Here is a 17,097-nt window from a genome sequence, read left to right as displayed (position 1 = left end):
ACGTGGCGTTTACCCTTAAGTCTTCTCTACTCGTGACAGCTCCTCAGTCTTTCATGACTTGACATTCCTGAAGATTACTGCTTAGTTTCTTGGTAGACTGTCCCTCAATTTGGTTTGCCTCATGTGTTCCCCCAAACAGAATGAGTTTATGTCTTACTGGGAGGGAGAGCACAGGAGTCACAAGCCCTCTGAGCACACACAGGAGGAAGCAGCACGTGTGTGACTGATGTTAACCTGGCCATTTGCCTAAGGTGGAGTCTCCAGGCGTCTTCACTAGACGCTTATTTCTCCACTTGTGAGTACTAAATATTTAAGTGAAACTTTTGAAATTATGCAAAAATCCCAATTCTGCTTAAATTCTGCCCACTAATTTTAGATCTTCTGATTATGCCTGTGGTGTTCTAACACTGACTGGTTCTTATGCTTACTGAATTCTTTTGTAAGGAAGAGTTGTCACCTCTAATTTACTCATGTGCTGCTTGTACCAGTACGGACCTATGGATATGGATTTTGTTCTCAGCACAGCCCAGTGCTGCCACTACTTGTGTGGCCCACAGTGTCCCAACTCTGGCCACAGGAAGCTCTCCAGGCTGCAGTTTGCTGAGTCCTGTCTCGGATAAACAATTCTATTTACAAACATTCTAATACTGACTATATTCCTCTTAAAGCAATGCAAAGTACCAAAATGCATGCGAAAAGGTACCACAAGTAGCTCTCCAGTGACATTACAACAGTGGAGCTGAAGGAACAAAAAAAAAAAAAAAAAAAGGTTCACGGCAAGTTCCCTTGGAGCACACCATCAGGCAGTGACGTCTAAACTTCCAGGCTCTCTCTCCCACTCTGGGTGTCACGTTAGGGTACAAACAGCAACCTTCACAGTGAAAACTGCTGTCTGCTGAGAGGTGCCTGGCGTGACTGCCAACACAGTCACAGCACGTCTTCCAGCAGGTCTTTGTTAATTTACATGGTGCTCAATCGGTGTGTTGCTCTATGTCATCCTCTGCTGAGATGACTTTAAACTGGCAGTATCTGTTTTGCAGTTAAAGGCCATATATAATGCATCATGACAAAAGTCTCAATCCATCAGTAACACTAAAACAATATAAACAATTAAAATCCTAGGTGAGCCAACAAATGTCCTTTTTTGCCTTACTTCTGACCCCATGGTGATGACTTATAATCCACTAAGCTATCATCATCTGCTCTTTCTGCTTTCCCCTGTGGGGCCCACCACCAATGGCGGCCGTGCCCTACTGACCAGCCTGACGTGGATGGCTGGGTCTCACCTCCTTCAGGCCTTCTGCCCTGACCCCTGCAGGTTGGCGCCCTGGCCCTGTGATATGGCACATGATCACACAGCACTGACACCATCTGTTGCCTTGTCTGTTACTCCACCAGCGTGTAGTTTCTGAGAATACGTTACATGACTTTGTTTTGGGGCTCCTCATTGTGTGGCACATACTGGGCAGAATGTTAGGCTTTAAATATCTTGCCGTGCACGAGTAATCTGTAAGCAGCCACAATTTGTAAGATGGGAAGCAAATTCTTGAATAAAATCAGTGTATATTTTGTTTTAAAATAAGCAAATCATCTGACTAAATGTCCACTCCAAGTTCAGAGGCTTTAGTGCTAAGTGATTGTGAAATACTGGTAACATTTAATTCCATAGTGAAGACGCAGTCTCAAAATCATTCAGCTAGAGTTGGGCTTTTAGGAGTTGAGACAAAAGATTATTCAGACAGATTCCAGACTGGGAAGAGCATCAAGTTCAAAGCCACCACCCTGACCTTTTGATAAAGTGGAAGAAAATCAGATACGTATGCAGTTTTCTGAAATCACATGTGATAGATCTGAGCTGGAAACAGTCTTATTTCATGTATTTAAAAACAGTATAATGTCTAGTAGGCCCTGGCTGACCCACACTCCATTAGGGAGAGAGTGTTCAGTGGCCCTTGTCCACTCAACACTGTTTAAAAGACATGAAAGACAGATACCTGCTTTGTAGAGGATGGATCTTAGGAGACTTGGGCAGCTTAGATGCCTCAATTGCTAGAAGCTGGACAGCCCCGTTGTCAGACGCGATGGCCAGGTAGTGGGAGCCCTGGCAGAACGTCAGCGTCTTGACGCGCCCTCCGATCCGATTATATGTAAGAATAGACCTGCACATGGGAGAGGTGACAGCGTGTCCGGAAGGGTCACAAGGGCATTTTCATGAACATTAAATAGCTATGAGATTAACAAACAATTACTAGGTAGACGTCCATTTCATTTCCTTGCTCTTAGGACCAAAGAAAAGAATCTGTCTCAAAAGCACTGGTACAAAAATCATTTTTACTTCCGCTATTTTCAAAAAGTCATCTTCACACACTCCCTCCTCACAGAAGAACTGCCCACCTCTCCGTTTGGACTTCCCCGCGTGCGGTCCTGCCACAAGTTCTCCTTCAACTCTTAACCCTGCCCTCAGCCCTTCGGTTATTCCGTAACCCCCGAGATGCCGCGTGGCCCAGCAGGAAAAGCACTGGCTTTAGAGCCAAAAAATCCAGTTCCACTGCTGACTACCTCCACGACGCTGGCCAAGCCGCTCAGCCTCCTCAGGTCATAAATGAGATCCCTCTCGACGTAACAGTGGGTCAGCGGGCATCTTCTCCTTACATAGCAGTAACCAGTGCGTCATTTTCTCACTTTTCTCTTGCACGTTCTCCAGTGACTGCACGTGTGTCCTCTGTAGTCTACTCTCAACACACAAGTCAAAATGACTGTTGAAAATCTGACGTAGATCATGTTTTACTTCTGCTTGGAATCTTCCAAAGGCTCCTTAACTTATTCAGGCTGAAGTCTTCCACAGCACCCTACTCCCCGCTCTTGCCCGCTCTACTCCAATCACGCCGGCCTTCCTGCTCTTCCTCCAGCACACCAAACAGCCTCCACATCAGGGCCGTGGCCATCCCTGTTCTCTCTGCCTGAAATGCTCCTCCCAAGACATCCACGTCTCTTTCGCTCACCCTTGGCAGGTCTTTCCTCAAGTGACGTCTTCTCTGCGAGGCATTCTCCAGGCCACTTACTTACAATTCAACCCCATGCCACCCGACTGCATTCCCTCTGCCTCGTTGCTATTGTATTTTTCCCCAGAACATGTTTACCATCTGCCATCCTATAGACTGTAGTTATTAATACTGTTTGTCTGACATTTCCCACTAGAAGGGAAGCGCCCCAGAAGAGGGATTTTTATCCATCTCTCATTGCTGTATCCCTTGACACCTACAACAGCGCCTGTCAGAGTAAGCGCTTGATAAATACGTGTCTCCTCCAAGCACATGTTACCTGGTAGTGGTTGTCTTCCCCTCCATCTTTTGACTGTTCCAGATTTTCACTGTGCCGTCATTTGAACATGTAGCAAACAGTGAGTGTTCATCAGAGACTCTAATTCGATTCACAGCAGATTTGTGTTCATGAAGATGTGCAACAAGTAGCCCTTTGGGACGCCATCCTAAGGACAAGCAAAGGAGTCTCAAACTGTAATTTACCAAGGCCGGCCTCCCCTCCCCCTGCCCCACTCCGTCACCAGCCGCCAGCACAAGAACAATCAGACCGAAGGGACCAAGAGCTCGCCCACACGGAGGCGTCTGCTGGATCTGGGCAGATACCAACGTAGTGATGTTCAAACAGCCTTAGAAAGTCTGCACTTGGGGCCATCAGCTGGTGACTGAGAAGGGACGACTCTCACTTGCTTCCTCAAAAATCTCATTACTTGCTCAATGGCAAAAGGTGAAATGATTATCGTGACCCAGAGAAATGAGTCACTAGAGAGGGAGTTTGAGTCTGAAACTCTCAAAGACCCAGGCCCACCATACCACAGATATGTGACCCTGAGGAACTTACTAAAACTCCCTGAGCTTCAGTCTCCTCAAATGCAAAATGAGGGAAATATTAATCCAAAGAGTGACTATGGATAAAGGAGATGTAGAGTCTGATGCTGCCCCAGGCTCATAGTCAACACCCAAATCTTGACATTCTCTACACTTGTAATATTTATTCTATGGCATCGACATGTTAGTATAAATGGTTTTATAAATGATAGCTTCAAAATGCCCACATATTTTTTAGTACTTTCTTTATAATATCTATACTTTTGTTTTATTGTTTATACTTTTTGCTTATGATTAATTTCCTCTAATAAAGTGCAAATTCTGTGATGCCAGACTATGGCCTTATCCACTGACAGGTACCTAGCATGTTCCTGGTTTGTAACTGTCTTCACTGTTTGATGAATAACCTTTTATGTTCTAGTAAATATATTATCTAGTAACATTTAATATTACTCATTTTTAAAATAAAGCAAAAGAGAAAGCTCTGCTGATGATCATACAGTTTTGGGAACCAACACTGTGCCTAATTAAGTCATAACAATGTCATTGTAGGAAGAAATTATTTCTTTTTACCAAAAAACAAAAATGAAGCCAAGACAACTGCCAGACTTGGCTGACTCTGAAGATAAACTAATCATCTCCCTTTGGATCTCTAGTCACGTTTGTGGCCAGAACAGCTGATGTGATTTCAGGAAGGGCAGGCTGGATTTGAAAGTGATCAAAAACACTTCTCCATGAAATCCAGATAATCTGCCAGAATAGTTTGAACATTTCCTGATAAAGAAAACTGATGTCACACAATCACTCAAGTGTGGAAAGAAAAAAAACCCCAAAGTGCAATACTCATTGCACTGTTTTCCCGAACTACAAAATACTGTGATTATTGAATAAAATGTATAGTCCCACTTAAGTGGAGTGTAGAAAATGCCACATAAGTATAGATTCTATCATAAAATAGTTTATGGTCAACATTTTTAGGGTTTTAAAGCAGGGCTGGTAATAATACCCAACCATATTATAGAACAATTTGAACATTCCAAGATATTTTGATAAAGATTTATGCAACCAGAATCTCGACTCACCACCTGAACATATTTTTAAAATCTTTAAATCACTGGTCTTTATTGGCATTTTCCCCGAGTTCACATGGGAGCCCAAGGGAAGGCACGTGAATTTTTAAATCTCTACACACAAGCACACCATGCATTTCTTCTCAGAGGTGAAGTTAAATTTTTATTAAAATTAAAATATATATATATATATATATATGTATGTATGTATGTTCTCACTCATAGCAGGAATTTAGAAAACCTAAATAAGGCACCAGGAAAAAGACTAATTATAATAAAGTAAAAATCAAAATCAACAAGCAACTATAAACCAGAGACACACTACGGGGGAGGAGGGAGTAGGATCAAAACAAGGGTGGTGGGAATTGTGTGGGGACTATAACCAAGATGAAAATGCACACATTGTGCAAAAATGAAAAATGATGTAAAAAAATACATAAAATTCAAAAATAATAATAAAATAAAAAATAAAGTATCCATTATTTTCTAAATGTTTTGTCTTTTTTTTTTTTTAAAGAAAATACATAGATGTTAAACCCTTCAGAAATTAGGCCAGAATCTATTTTAGGAAGCCTGAAATTCAATGAGAATGTGGCATAAACACCAAGCAGGTGAGTAAAACCTACCACTGCAAATGGGGAAAATGAACCCCATTTGCAATTGGCCTCCAAGGCTAGGAAGACCCCACTCTACAGATGATGACTTAAGATTTCTCACTTATCGCTCCTTCCTCTGGGCTTCCACTGCCAGTTTTGTTTATTCCTTCGCCCAGCAATGATCAGCTTCTCCCATTACACTAGGCCTCAGCCTGGGACGGACAACGACTACCCGCTGTGGCACTTTACCCGGCGGTGGTGGTTTACTCTCCCACTCGGCGTTCTCCATCATCTGCTTGGCTATCCTCTCCGCTGTGCACTGCTCCCGCTTCTGCTGTACGAGCTGCTGGAGTTCTGTTTTGCAAGTTGTGATCCGAATCTGGTAGGTGGACGGTAAAATTGTACTACTTAAAACCTGTATTGTTGGTTTTCTATTTTGGACAACTGTCACTTCTGGAACCTGCAAAACAAACAGAATTATAAGTACTTGTGTCAGAACGTACCCATGTTCTCTCTAGCCTTGGCCTTACTTACCTATCAGTTTTTAAATCTATTTAAATACAATGACATGTTTTCAATGAAAATCTAGTTAAAATGAAGTTTAACCACAAATATTACATTTCCAAAGACCTACATTATTTTTAAAAATTATCATTCAACAAAAAATCTTATAAATTAAAAGAGCAGAATTTTAATTTCTCCATTGGTTCAATTAGTTTTTCATCTAAAATATGACTGGCTAGGAAAGAGTTACCTTAATCTATAAACTTATTTCAAGTATGTCAAAATTACCATGACATTTCTCACACATGGCAAACCTGGGACTTTTCTTCCAAGAAATATTTCTGCTACATTACAGATATAACTGTTACATTAGGGAAAGAATAAAAGACTTAACAGGCTCACTGGAACCTAAGTATAATCACAGTTCATAATGATGTCTTCAAGCCACAATTTGAAATCACTTTACTGGTGAGTACTTTAAAATAATACCTTCTTCGCTGCCTTCAGTAACTAGATTTCCTCTTGGCTTGAAATTAAAGATAAACCTGTCTTAGAAAGCTGTCTTCCCTAAAGGACACTGTATTGATTTTCCCAGCACAGTATCCAGGCTTTTAAACATCTGAAAGAGCAGAATGGGAATGAGAGACAAAAGGACATTGCCTAGGTGACAGTACCTGTGGAGAAGTTGACAAAGGGGCACAAATGCCAGCGGAGGACTCAGAACGAGGAGGCTTCCCAGTCTGAATTACCTCCTGGTCACCCCCTTTAGGTAAGGCCTGTGGGATGTTTGCTGGTTCCAGTGACCCAAACATGCTTTTCCATTCTTCATTTACATTGGAGTCTTGTTTCACATGTTTTCTGGCTGAGAAAAAAAAGATTCAGAATAGTTTGAAGGAAAGCTCTAAAACTGCTGTGCTTTTATTGCCTTATGTTCTTTGATGGAGGGACAACAGGGCCTTCACATCCTATTTATTCTTTACAATCTAAAATTTATTTACCTTTCTGTATCAACTCATTAACTCACTTCATCTCTAGGGGAGAGCGAGCAGATGCACTTTCAAAGGTATTAATAACTAGACCTAACTGCTTCCTAGCTGCCCAAAGCTAGCTCACATTCCAGTAACCATTTTATCTGCAGAATCAACAAAAACTTTTCAACTGTCAGGATGTCTCAATATGATGTCTCATTTTCCAGTACTGGTTAATGGTGGAAAAAGATAAAAATACAGCAATCGCTATTCAGCCAGCTCCTGACTATAGACAGATGAGAACCCTCCCTGCTTTTTTTTTCTAAATCCTTGTCTGATTACAAGTACATTAACACCAAAATATTAGCACTGCCAAAATATTACAAGAATCACCCCTATAACTTTGTGAAATATATAGCTTGATGCTATGCTACCATTTTCCTTTGCCAAAATAAAATGACACATTTCAATTATTTTCCTTTTTTTTCCCATTGGGAAAACTCTTTTTTTTTTTTTTTTTTTTTTTTGGTGGGACCCTCGCCGGCGGCCGGGGAACGAACCGGCGCTGCAGAGGCTGTGGGCAGCCTCGCAGCCCAGCACTCAACCGCTGCGCCACCAGGGGAGGCCTGGGGAAAACACTCTTTTATATATTTCTTCACATGCCTGTCAAAGTATTTCTTCAGAGAAATTTCCATAACTGAAGTGAGTCAAAATACATTACCTTCTAAAAAAAAGTATACTCAGTTTACCTCACAAACAATGTAGGAAAATGCCTTTCTCTCTAAGCCCTTGCTAACACTAGGTATCCTCAGTCTTTGCTAATTACCTAACCAGAAAATGGCATCTCATTGTTTTAACTTGCATTTATTTAATTTGCACTTAATGACTTACCTTTTCAAACATATGCATTTCCATTCTTCTATCAGTTGTATATTCAAATCCTTCACTACTTTTCTTTTGGGGTAATTGCATTTCTGTCATTAATTTGCATGAGTGCTTTACATATTATAGATGTAAACCATTATTAATTTGCATATTACTTTATCCCAATTTGGCAGCCAGAGGTTTATTTTAAATACAATTCACCAGCTTCCCTCAAAATCTTATATTGGAATAGAGATTAAAAGGCTTGAAACAGAGTCTGAAAGGAAGTGATTATACCTCCAGGAAGGTTAAGGAAGAAATCAAAAGGTCTTAAAAACCCCCTATAGTCAACGTCATTGTCATAAGAGCTGATGGTTGCGCATCTCTAGACTTCAAATGGTTAAGGCTGTTCTGGTCGCAATTCTTCTATTTTACTGTTAATAACAAGACTGTTCACTTTACTGGATACTGTCTACTAATAAAAAACTAAAAACCTTATTTCACTTTTCATCTACTACTGGTTTGGAGAGGGTATGGAAAGGATTAAAAAAATAGAATCTTATTTTCAATCATTCACCTTCACAGAGGCAACATGATTTTACTTCAACAGCAGAGATCTGGAGTCAGGCTTTAGTTTGAATACTGATTCTGAAACATACAGAACCATGATTTTATCAGGTTACTTAATCTCTTAGTTGTTAATTCATTTCTCCACTTCCCCTCCTCCAAACTGTCCTGTTATACCATAAAGTCACTAAATTTGAAAGCACTACATCTGGGAAATTTGACTTTTTCATTCGTTGCCAGTTAGTTAAAATTAATCTTATGAAATAACAAGTTACACACACACACACACACACACACACACACACACACACACACGGGGAAATGTACTGACCTCGCTTGTCATCTGGTTCTTGCTTGGTTTTAACAAGGTCAACTTGCCTCCCAGTTATGCCCAGGGCTGCCAAGTCAATCACACCTTTCTGACTACTGTCATGAAGATGGCTCTGGTCTACTATATTGGCCTTTGCTTTATTAGATTTCATCATGAAGTCTTTCAGTGCCAAAAGTTTGTCTTCCTCTTCCTCTGTCATTCCCTAAAACCAAATACAAATAAGTTTTAGCTTATTTTTGCAACTAACAACAAGCCTCAAAATAACGAACTAAAAGATCATAACACCCAATGTAAAATTGTAAGACAGGATAGTAAAATGAAGCAAGCAGGGCCTCCCCGGTGGCGCAGTGGGTTGAGCACAGTGTTGTGAAGGTGTCCGCAGCACGTTTCTACCCGTTAACACAGTGCTGGGAATCATTCATGTTTCCACCAGGTAAAGGGGAACAACCTCTTATTAAACTCAGCATCATGTTCTCAGAAATCCTTAGTAGACAGACTAAATTGGCCAGTGACCAAAGATTGCTCTGAATCTGTCTTAACAGCTTAAAGCAAAGTTTGAAAGGCATACACTGACTCCAAGTAACTTAACTGCACAAAGCTAACCCCATATAAAGGAATTCAACACCCAACAACATAAGATTCACAATAACAAAATTGTGTGGATGACAGTCAGCAACTGGAGAAAAACTTACATCCTACCATCTTCTTATATCTTTTCAATTTTATACCTTGTGTCTATACCACCAAATAAAAAATTACTAAAATCAAAATCATTGAAAAGTTAAAAATGTACTTGTCATTTAAATGCATGAAATCATTTTGTATTTGCTATTAATGCCTGATTAAACAGACATGAGTAAAACAGGGCGCTCTTGTAGATCAAACAGCCTGCCATGTGTAATCTCCAGATGGTTAAGTCCCACTGAAAATCTGGACAACAGGCAAATTCCAACTCCATATGGGTAATGTTCCAAAACTCTACTTTAAGTCTAATATCTGAAACTCTGAACATATTTCCCCATTGAAACAATGCTAGGCTAGTCTAAAATGGCCTATTTTACCCATAATGTATCTCCAGTGTAATCCTATACAAGACAGCACTTAGAACTCCAAGCAAAAGAAATCTGTAGGAGTTTCAGATTCCCACATATGTCTTCACTCCATAGCCATGATAGTGGGGATAAGGACTCAATTCATACCTCCAAAGATGCTCCCCTGACCTCCCTTCCCTGGACTCTAAGTCTCTACAAGGAATTCCAAGACTTAAGCAGTGTGGGAAGACATCAAGGTAGAGAAAAAGCTTGCAAGGGGCTGAAGGAGATAAGCTGTGCATATGCTTTTTCCTAAGTCCATATAAAACATAAGCGAGTTCTCAGTCTTAGCCCTCTGTCCTGTGTTCGAGAAGCAAGATGGCATAGTACAGGAGCATGGATTTTGGTGTTAGACAAGTTTAGGTTCAAATATCAGCTTTTAAATTTACAGAACCATGTGAGCACAGCTAGTTAACTACCCTCATTGAGGCTCAGCTTCCCTATCTATGAAATGAGGATGACATCTGCTGAACCAAGCTAATTTTTTTTTAAGGTTTATTTATTTATTTATACAAGCACTGGGTGCAGTCAGAATCGCAGGGGGGTGAGAGAATTCACCAGAGCCAGAGCGGGGAGCACAACAGGCAGACTGACGAAGTACACTGCTGAAGGGAGCAGCGGGCAGCAGGAGAGGTCTGCACGCCATGTGGGACCCTCGCCCGGTGGCCGGGGATCGAACCGGCGCTGCAGAGGCTGCAGGTAGCTTCGTGGCCCAGCACTCAACCGCTGCACCACCAGGGGATGCCCATGAACCAAGCTTCTTTAAAGTACACTCACAAAATGGAAAACACCAATTATAGTGGGCAACTCATTGTAATGCTTCAAAAGAGATGGATCCCAGATATTCTGGCACGTTCACCCTTCTACTAGCAGCAACAGAATACTCCTAACCCGGGGATCTCCTCAAACTAGTATCAGAAACAACATAAAACAGGCGATTACTTGTTCCTTGTTTTCTACTCATACATATGATTACATCAAACACTGACATTTCAGGGAATACAAGTCAATGAGTTTTAGTGATTTCATCATGGTCCCTGGTAATGGGGTTGACATTGAAGGAGTGCAATGGGGAAAGAACAGTAGGAAGTAAAAACTAGAACGGCTTACCCATGGCAGTGCCAACAATGTAGCAAGGACAAAAGCCTAGGACCAGGGGTTAGGATAGCTACATGAAGTAACTAATGACTTATTGTAAAAAGCAAATTTCAGGTTTTTAATTTAATATACAAGATTTGCAGGAGAGAAAAATACAGAGGCTCATATTATCCAAGCCCTAAAAAATATACCTAAATTGGAGTGGTTTTTATTGCATGGTGAAATTTTTTGATAAGAATCAGGAAAAATAACAAAAAAGTTTGATTCAACATCCATAAATTGCTTTCTGAAATATAAAATGCATCTTCTGTACAAGTCAAGGTTGAAAGAAGATTCAAAGAAACAGCTCATTGGAAATTCAAATCACATCAAGTTAAGTATTCTAAAATATAGGAAACAGAACCACTGAACTGGAAGGGACATTCAGAGGCAACTGCAACCTCCAGGCAAATTTAGCCCTGAAAGAACCCCGAGGAGTCTATTCCACATGCAATCACCCAAACCAGCATCTGGGCATCGCACAGCACTGATAGTCAGTGACAACTACAGCACATGAAAGGAATTATATCCCAACCCCAATAAAATTCTCTCTCTGCAATTGAATTATTTTCTCATCTTTTTTCATTAGCCAACACATGAGTGACAAGCATTCTCTTAACCAAAACGTCCTACAGACTTTAAGATGGTCATTAAGGCTGTCCCTCAATATTTGCTTTATGGCTCATGGAGCATTTAGTCAGAAACAGTATTCCTTATTTCTAACCATTTTTATTCTTCTCTTGACTGCCCCAGGTGGCACACATCCCTCTTGAAACTGGATACTGAGACTAGTCTTATTGTCTAAAGAGGTCTTCCAAATTAAAGATTACTTCCTGATCCTACCAAGATTTATTAATCGCTCCAAACTCATGCTCTTCTACAATACAGCAGTAAACTGGTTTATGCAATAATACACACTCTAAATCCTAGTAATTTCAACTGTTTGCATAGAGTGGAAACTCTAAATTTGAATCAACACGGACCATGATTTTTTTGTAGTGCACCTGTATTTTGCAGTGTTTTTCCTGATTGAATTTTAACACACTTTTGGTGAGATATGAAACAAAATCAAGATTATGTAAATTTAAAGTTATATCTACTCTCTCCCTCATTTATATAGTAAAAAGAAACTTAACAGGTATCCCATGATGCTTTGAGGCACAACCCAATGCCTAACCAGCAGCCCAATATTTTCAAGATGCCAAAGTAAATGCAGGGGATGCTTGCCAGACGTACACACTTTCAACCAAAGATATTTTCAGTAACTAGAAGGAAGAGTCAACGTTTTTATGAAATTTACATTTAAATGTAAGAGTTCAGAAAGGCGACACAACCTGTGAAATGAGTTTCTTCAAAAGCTGTGCTATGGCAGGATCGTCAGGTGGAGGGCAGTCAGGAAGAGATCCATTTCGTTTCTTTTGGCGCAGGTGAAGATGTCTGAACAAGCTAGTGATATCTTTAGACCTCAATGCATAATCAAATATAGAACGGCTCACTGGCTCTTTTAAAACACTGAGTAGAACAAGTTTCTTTTCAATCTATATTTAAAAAGAAAAAAAAAAGAATAAACAAAAGAGAAAACACAGAACAGTTATTTTCAAATTCAATAATTACAACCTGACTGAAGTTGGCCCGTTTACTTGCTAAGAAAATGGGAGATACAAACATCTGCAATTTCTGCTTAGAAGAAAAAATACAAAAGGCCTTTAAAAGAGCTAAGATCTTTCTTTTCATTATTAGTATCACAGTACACATCTGTGCCTATCATACTGAGAGACTACTAATAAACATCCAGGCCAGAAAGGTTGAAAACAAGATCTCAAGCTGGCAAATGACTTCCTAGACCTAAAAAGTACCTGCACTTCACAGGTCTAATTAATACCCAAAGAGTAGAGACCCAGAAAAGACAACAGTTACAGGGCTTCGCTTCAGTCATGTCTCCAATAGATTCAACCACCTCTAAAAATCATGACTCTCCACACAGTTCACAACATCCTTCCTTTTATTATCCTCAACAATCCTTGCCTTGCCAGCGCAGGTATAATAAAAAATATGAGCACTACTAACAGTAACTAAAAGGGCAGGGGAAACCAGCAGAAGAGTGTAACTAATTCCAACTAGGAAGACTGAGGAAGGATACATCTAAATTTCCGAGTCTAGTCTTTTCAAAATATAAAAAAATGATAAAAGCAAAAAGAAAATTTTTTTCCTTAACAGAAAGGATCTGCGGTGCAGATTTCTAACCAACCGCTCATATGTTAAAGTTACTATAGTCAACTACTATTAAGAATTATTACAAATGCATGAAACTTTCAAATCCTAGGGACAGTTTCTCCATACTGTGCTACAGAAGAGTTTACTAAACAAACTTCTAAATAGAATAAGTAGTCAAGGGTAGTAGAGATTTCTAGACTTGATTTCCAAGAAGCTTTAGTAATCTTTAAAAAAGGCATTTTCCGGGCCTCCCCGGTGGCGCAGCGGTTGAACGCTGGGTTGCGAAGCTGCCCTCGATCTCTGCGGTGCCGGTTCGATCCCCGGCTGCTCCCCAGCCACCGGAGGAGGGTCCCACATGGCGCGCAGACCTCTCCTGCCGCCCGCTGCTCCCCTCAGCAGTGTACTTCGGTCCTTCTGCCTGTTCTGCTCCCCGCTCTGGCTCTGGTGAATTCTCTCACCCTCCCGTGCTTCTGACTGTACCCAGTGCATGTATAAACAAACAAACAAATAAATAAATAAATAACATGCCTCTATTAAAAAAAAAAAAAAAAAAAAAAAAAAGGCATTTTCCTAGTATATTATCCATCTTTTATGTATACATAAATTTTCACTGGGTTATGTGCTGTAATTTATAGGAAGTATATATATTTGGCCGTTCAGATGACCAAAATAAAAATCTCACACATGTTGGTCTTTATCCACAGTTCTCATTTCACAGCTTCCCCAAAAGCCTAAGCATTTCCTAAGGGTTTAAAGTGTTAAAAATAACTTTCATGTTATGTTGATGAAAATAACCATTGGTAAACTCCAGAGATGGGGGTTGGTTGCTAGGGAAACCAACCTGACTAGAGAGTAAGACATTCAATCCCAACCCCTTTAAATCAGGGATGAGAGAGGGGCTGGAGACAAAGTTCAATTGTCAATGGCAAGGAGTTCAAGAGCCTGGGGAATGAAACATCCATAAAATCTCAAGAGGAGAGGGATTCAGGAAGCTTCCAAGATGCCCTGCCTGACCCCAAATTCCATTAGGATAGAAACTCTTGTGTTTTGGTCCAAGACCTCGCCCTGTGTTTCTCTTCATCAGGCTATTGATATCCTTTGTAATCAATTGGTGATTTAGTGATTAAATGAGTTTCCTGAGGTCTATCTGCCATTCTACCATGTTAATCAAACCTGGGGAGGAGGTCTGGGACCCTCTGACTGAGAGCCACAGAAGTACAGATAATCTAGGCTCACAATAACGACCTGAAGTCTGGGGATTGCTGGTTGGCATGGGAAAGCCGCTACTCATACATTCACTGAAAGTGGGTCCAAGAACCCACAACAAAGGATAAAAATAAATTCAGCAAACTCTATGAAGTGAAGAATAATGATCCCCAAAAATGATGACTCTAGGGGAAAAATAAAAACTGAAGGCACAACCAACACCTCCTTGTTCCCAAGGGAGATCCAAAGCCGTTTTCTCCAGCCAAAAGGAAGGCACATAGAATGGAACAAGGAGAGAGCCAGAAAGGCATGTGAATTTGTAAATGAGAAACTGAGTTTTAGTAAAAATAGGATATTTCAGGATGTTTTAAGTCAGTCATCCCTCAATAGTCCAATTTAAGTATATATTTTAATTCTTAGCTGTCCAGCAAGAGGAAGGGTATAAACCCCAACAAGTTGGATAAAAAACTTGCCTTGTACAAACCAAAGAAAAAAAGTTTATCATCAACTTTACTATTGGGGTGGAGGGGGTGTGGGAGGGGCAGGGGCATTAGACTCAAAATGGAAAAAACCAGAACCAATTTAGTGGTCCAAAAAACAAGCACCTGAAAGAGCGTCTTCTAATTTATTATAAATGCTGACTTGAGCTGAAATCAGTTATACTTTTTAGAATAAAAAGAAATCAATATACATCTCTGCTAGATTACATTCCACTTTAACAGATGTTTTACAACATTACACAAATGAAAAGTATGAACCCTGAGGTCTATAGCATGCATTAACATAATGTGTAACCTCATATTCTCTTGAATTTTTCTCATCTTCAAAAGTGCTGGTTAACTACTTTGAAAGGAATGTGAAAATGTTGTACCCAATTTAAATCTTTAAAAATAGATTAAATAAATATAGAACTGATTCCCAACAGTTTCTAAAGTGGCACAGGTTTTTGGAAGGAGAACTGACACCAAGTTGGAAAATGCATACCTGTATAATGGGTTGGGTAATGTACGGGTCAAGGTAAGGCATCAGTTTGCAGTAGACATCAGCGGTGCTTATCTGATGAGCTACCACTGTGATGAACCCCACAGCACCGTAGCGGATCCACAGATTGGGATGGCACAGGAAGGGAGCTACAGAGCAAAATGAAAAATAAGGATCAATTCATGTTCAGAAATACTTTCAAACTATCTAATACTTTTCAAACTAATTTATAAACAAATTTTCACTGCATAACATAATTGATAAAGGGATTATACCACAATGGTCCCTATCAGGAGTCCCCACAAATTCAATCATCCTGTCATAAATTCAAACATAATAACAACAACATTCCCTGTCATAAATCTCAGCAATAACATAAAAGAACAAAAAGTCTCTTTTCTAAGGATTTAAATAGATATTTCACTTAATAGGTGGGCACCTACTCATTTATAAGACTGGGTATAAAAACTACTTGAACATTATATATGCAAACTATTACTCCCCCATCTACTACCCACAGAAGCCCAAGGACATACCCTCTACTACAGAGGGGTAAAGAAACTGAGAAGCAGTTTTTTCCCCAAGGGATAAACATTAAGGAAATAATGCCATCTGATACATCATTCATAAATTCATTCCCAGGCATTATGAATGAAAACAAAAAAGGTACAAACCATGAGCCTATTCTTTTTTTTTTATTATTATTTTTAAAGATTTATTTATTTATTTATACAAGCACTGGGTACAGTCATAAGTGTGGGAGGGTGAGAGGACTCACCAGAGCCAGAGTGGGGAGCAGAGCAGGCAGAAGGACAGAAATACACTGCTGAGGAGCAGCGGGCGGCAGGAGAGGTCTGCGCGCCATGTGGAACCCTCGCCAGTGGCCGGGGATCGAACCGGCGCTGCAGAGGCTGCGGGCAGCTTTGCAACCCAGCGCTCAACCGCTGCGCCACCAGGGGAGGCCCCCATGAGCCTATTCTTAAAGAATTTAAAATATAAACTTAAACCAGAAAAATTAAGTGAATGTCTCTTCACCACTTTTCACTATTTTGTGTCCTAAACCCCAAATCAATGACTTCACCTAACCAAAATAAGATTTAGGATAAATTCAAACTTCTGAGAGAAAAAAATTTCTGCATTGAGCAAGCAAAAACATCAGGATTCAGAGCATATTTAAAAGAAATCCATGCTAACAGAGAAATAAGGTACTGTCACATGCTAATGTTATTTATATAAAAGGAGGAAGGAGAAAAGATTTGTTCAACATAAATGTTGCCAAAATTCTCCCATTTCCAATTCTAATTACATGGAGAAGGCTTTTCATTATTTCATAAACACCCTGGAGCCTCTATGGCCTCCAACAAGGGGGGCTGGTAGCTTCCTTTTGACAACCAGAAAAACACTGAAAAAAAAAAAAACCCCAAAAGTAATTAAATTCAAAAAAACCTGGCAAGAAGCAGGCACTCTGTGAGGCTGAATTCCTGGCCCCCTTTCTTTCTGTGGATGTCCTACATGGTGGCTCCTGCCATGTGCTCACGTTGGACAAAGAGGACTTCTCTGCCTCTTGCTTTCAGGTCACTCATCTTACCTGCCTTTGCCAATGGGATAGCAGTGGATGCAACAGAGGCTAGGCGTGCTATCTCAATCTCCTGCCGTCACCCACAACATAACCCAGGCAGCTGCTGCCCCTCTAACCTGGGCC

General features: G+C 40.3%; 1 protein-coding gene across 2 annotated transcripts in view; it reads right to left on the bottom strand.

Annotated features, from left to right (window-relative positions):
* The window catches only part of PIK3R4 (phosphoinositide-3-kinase regulatory subunit 4), a 48,750-nt gene that overhangs the window by 6,578 nt on the left and 25,075 nt on the right, over positions 1-17,097 (bottom strand). For both annotated transcript variants that reach the window (XM_037524501.1, XM_037524495.2), the window contains exons 8-14: positions 15,399-15,544; positions 12,329-12,532; positions 8,767-8,968; positions 6,711-6,898; positions 5,782-5,992; positions 3,322-3,487; positions 1,995-2,159 (exon numbers count right to left, since the gene is read on the bottom strand). In XM_037524501.1, coding sequence (XP_037380398.1) covers positions 1,995-2,159; positions 3,322-3,487; positions 5,782-5,992; positions 6,711-6,898; positions 8,767-8,968; positions 12,329-12,532; positions 15,399-15,544 — 1,282 coding nt within the window. The remainder of the gene's footprint in view (positions 1-1,994; positions 2,160-3,321; positions 3,488-5,781; positions 5,993-6,710; positions 6,899-8,766; positions 8,969-12,328; positions 12,533-15,398; positions 15,545-17,097) is intronic.

Source organism: Talpa occidentalis, unplaced genomic scaffold (genome assembly GCF_014898055.3).
Source record: "Talpa occidentalis isolate TD23 unplaced genomic scaffold, MPIMG_talOcc4v2.1 talOcc4.10, whole genome shotgun sequence".
Taxonomy (NCBI): Eukaryota; Metazoa; Chordata; class Mammalia; order Eulipotyphla; family Talpidae; genus Talpa; species Talpa occidentalis.
This window is presented reverse-complemented; position numbering and strand designations above follow the sequence as displayed.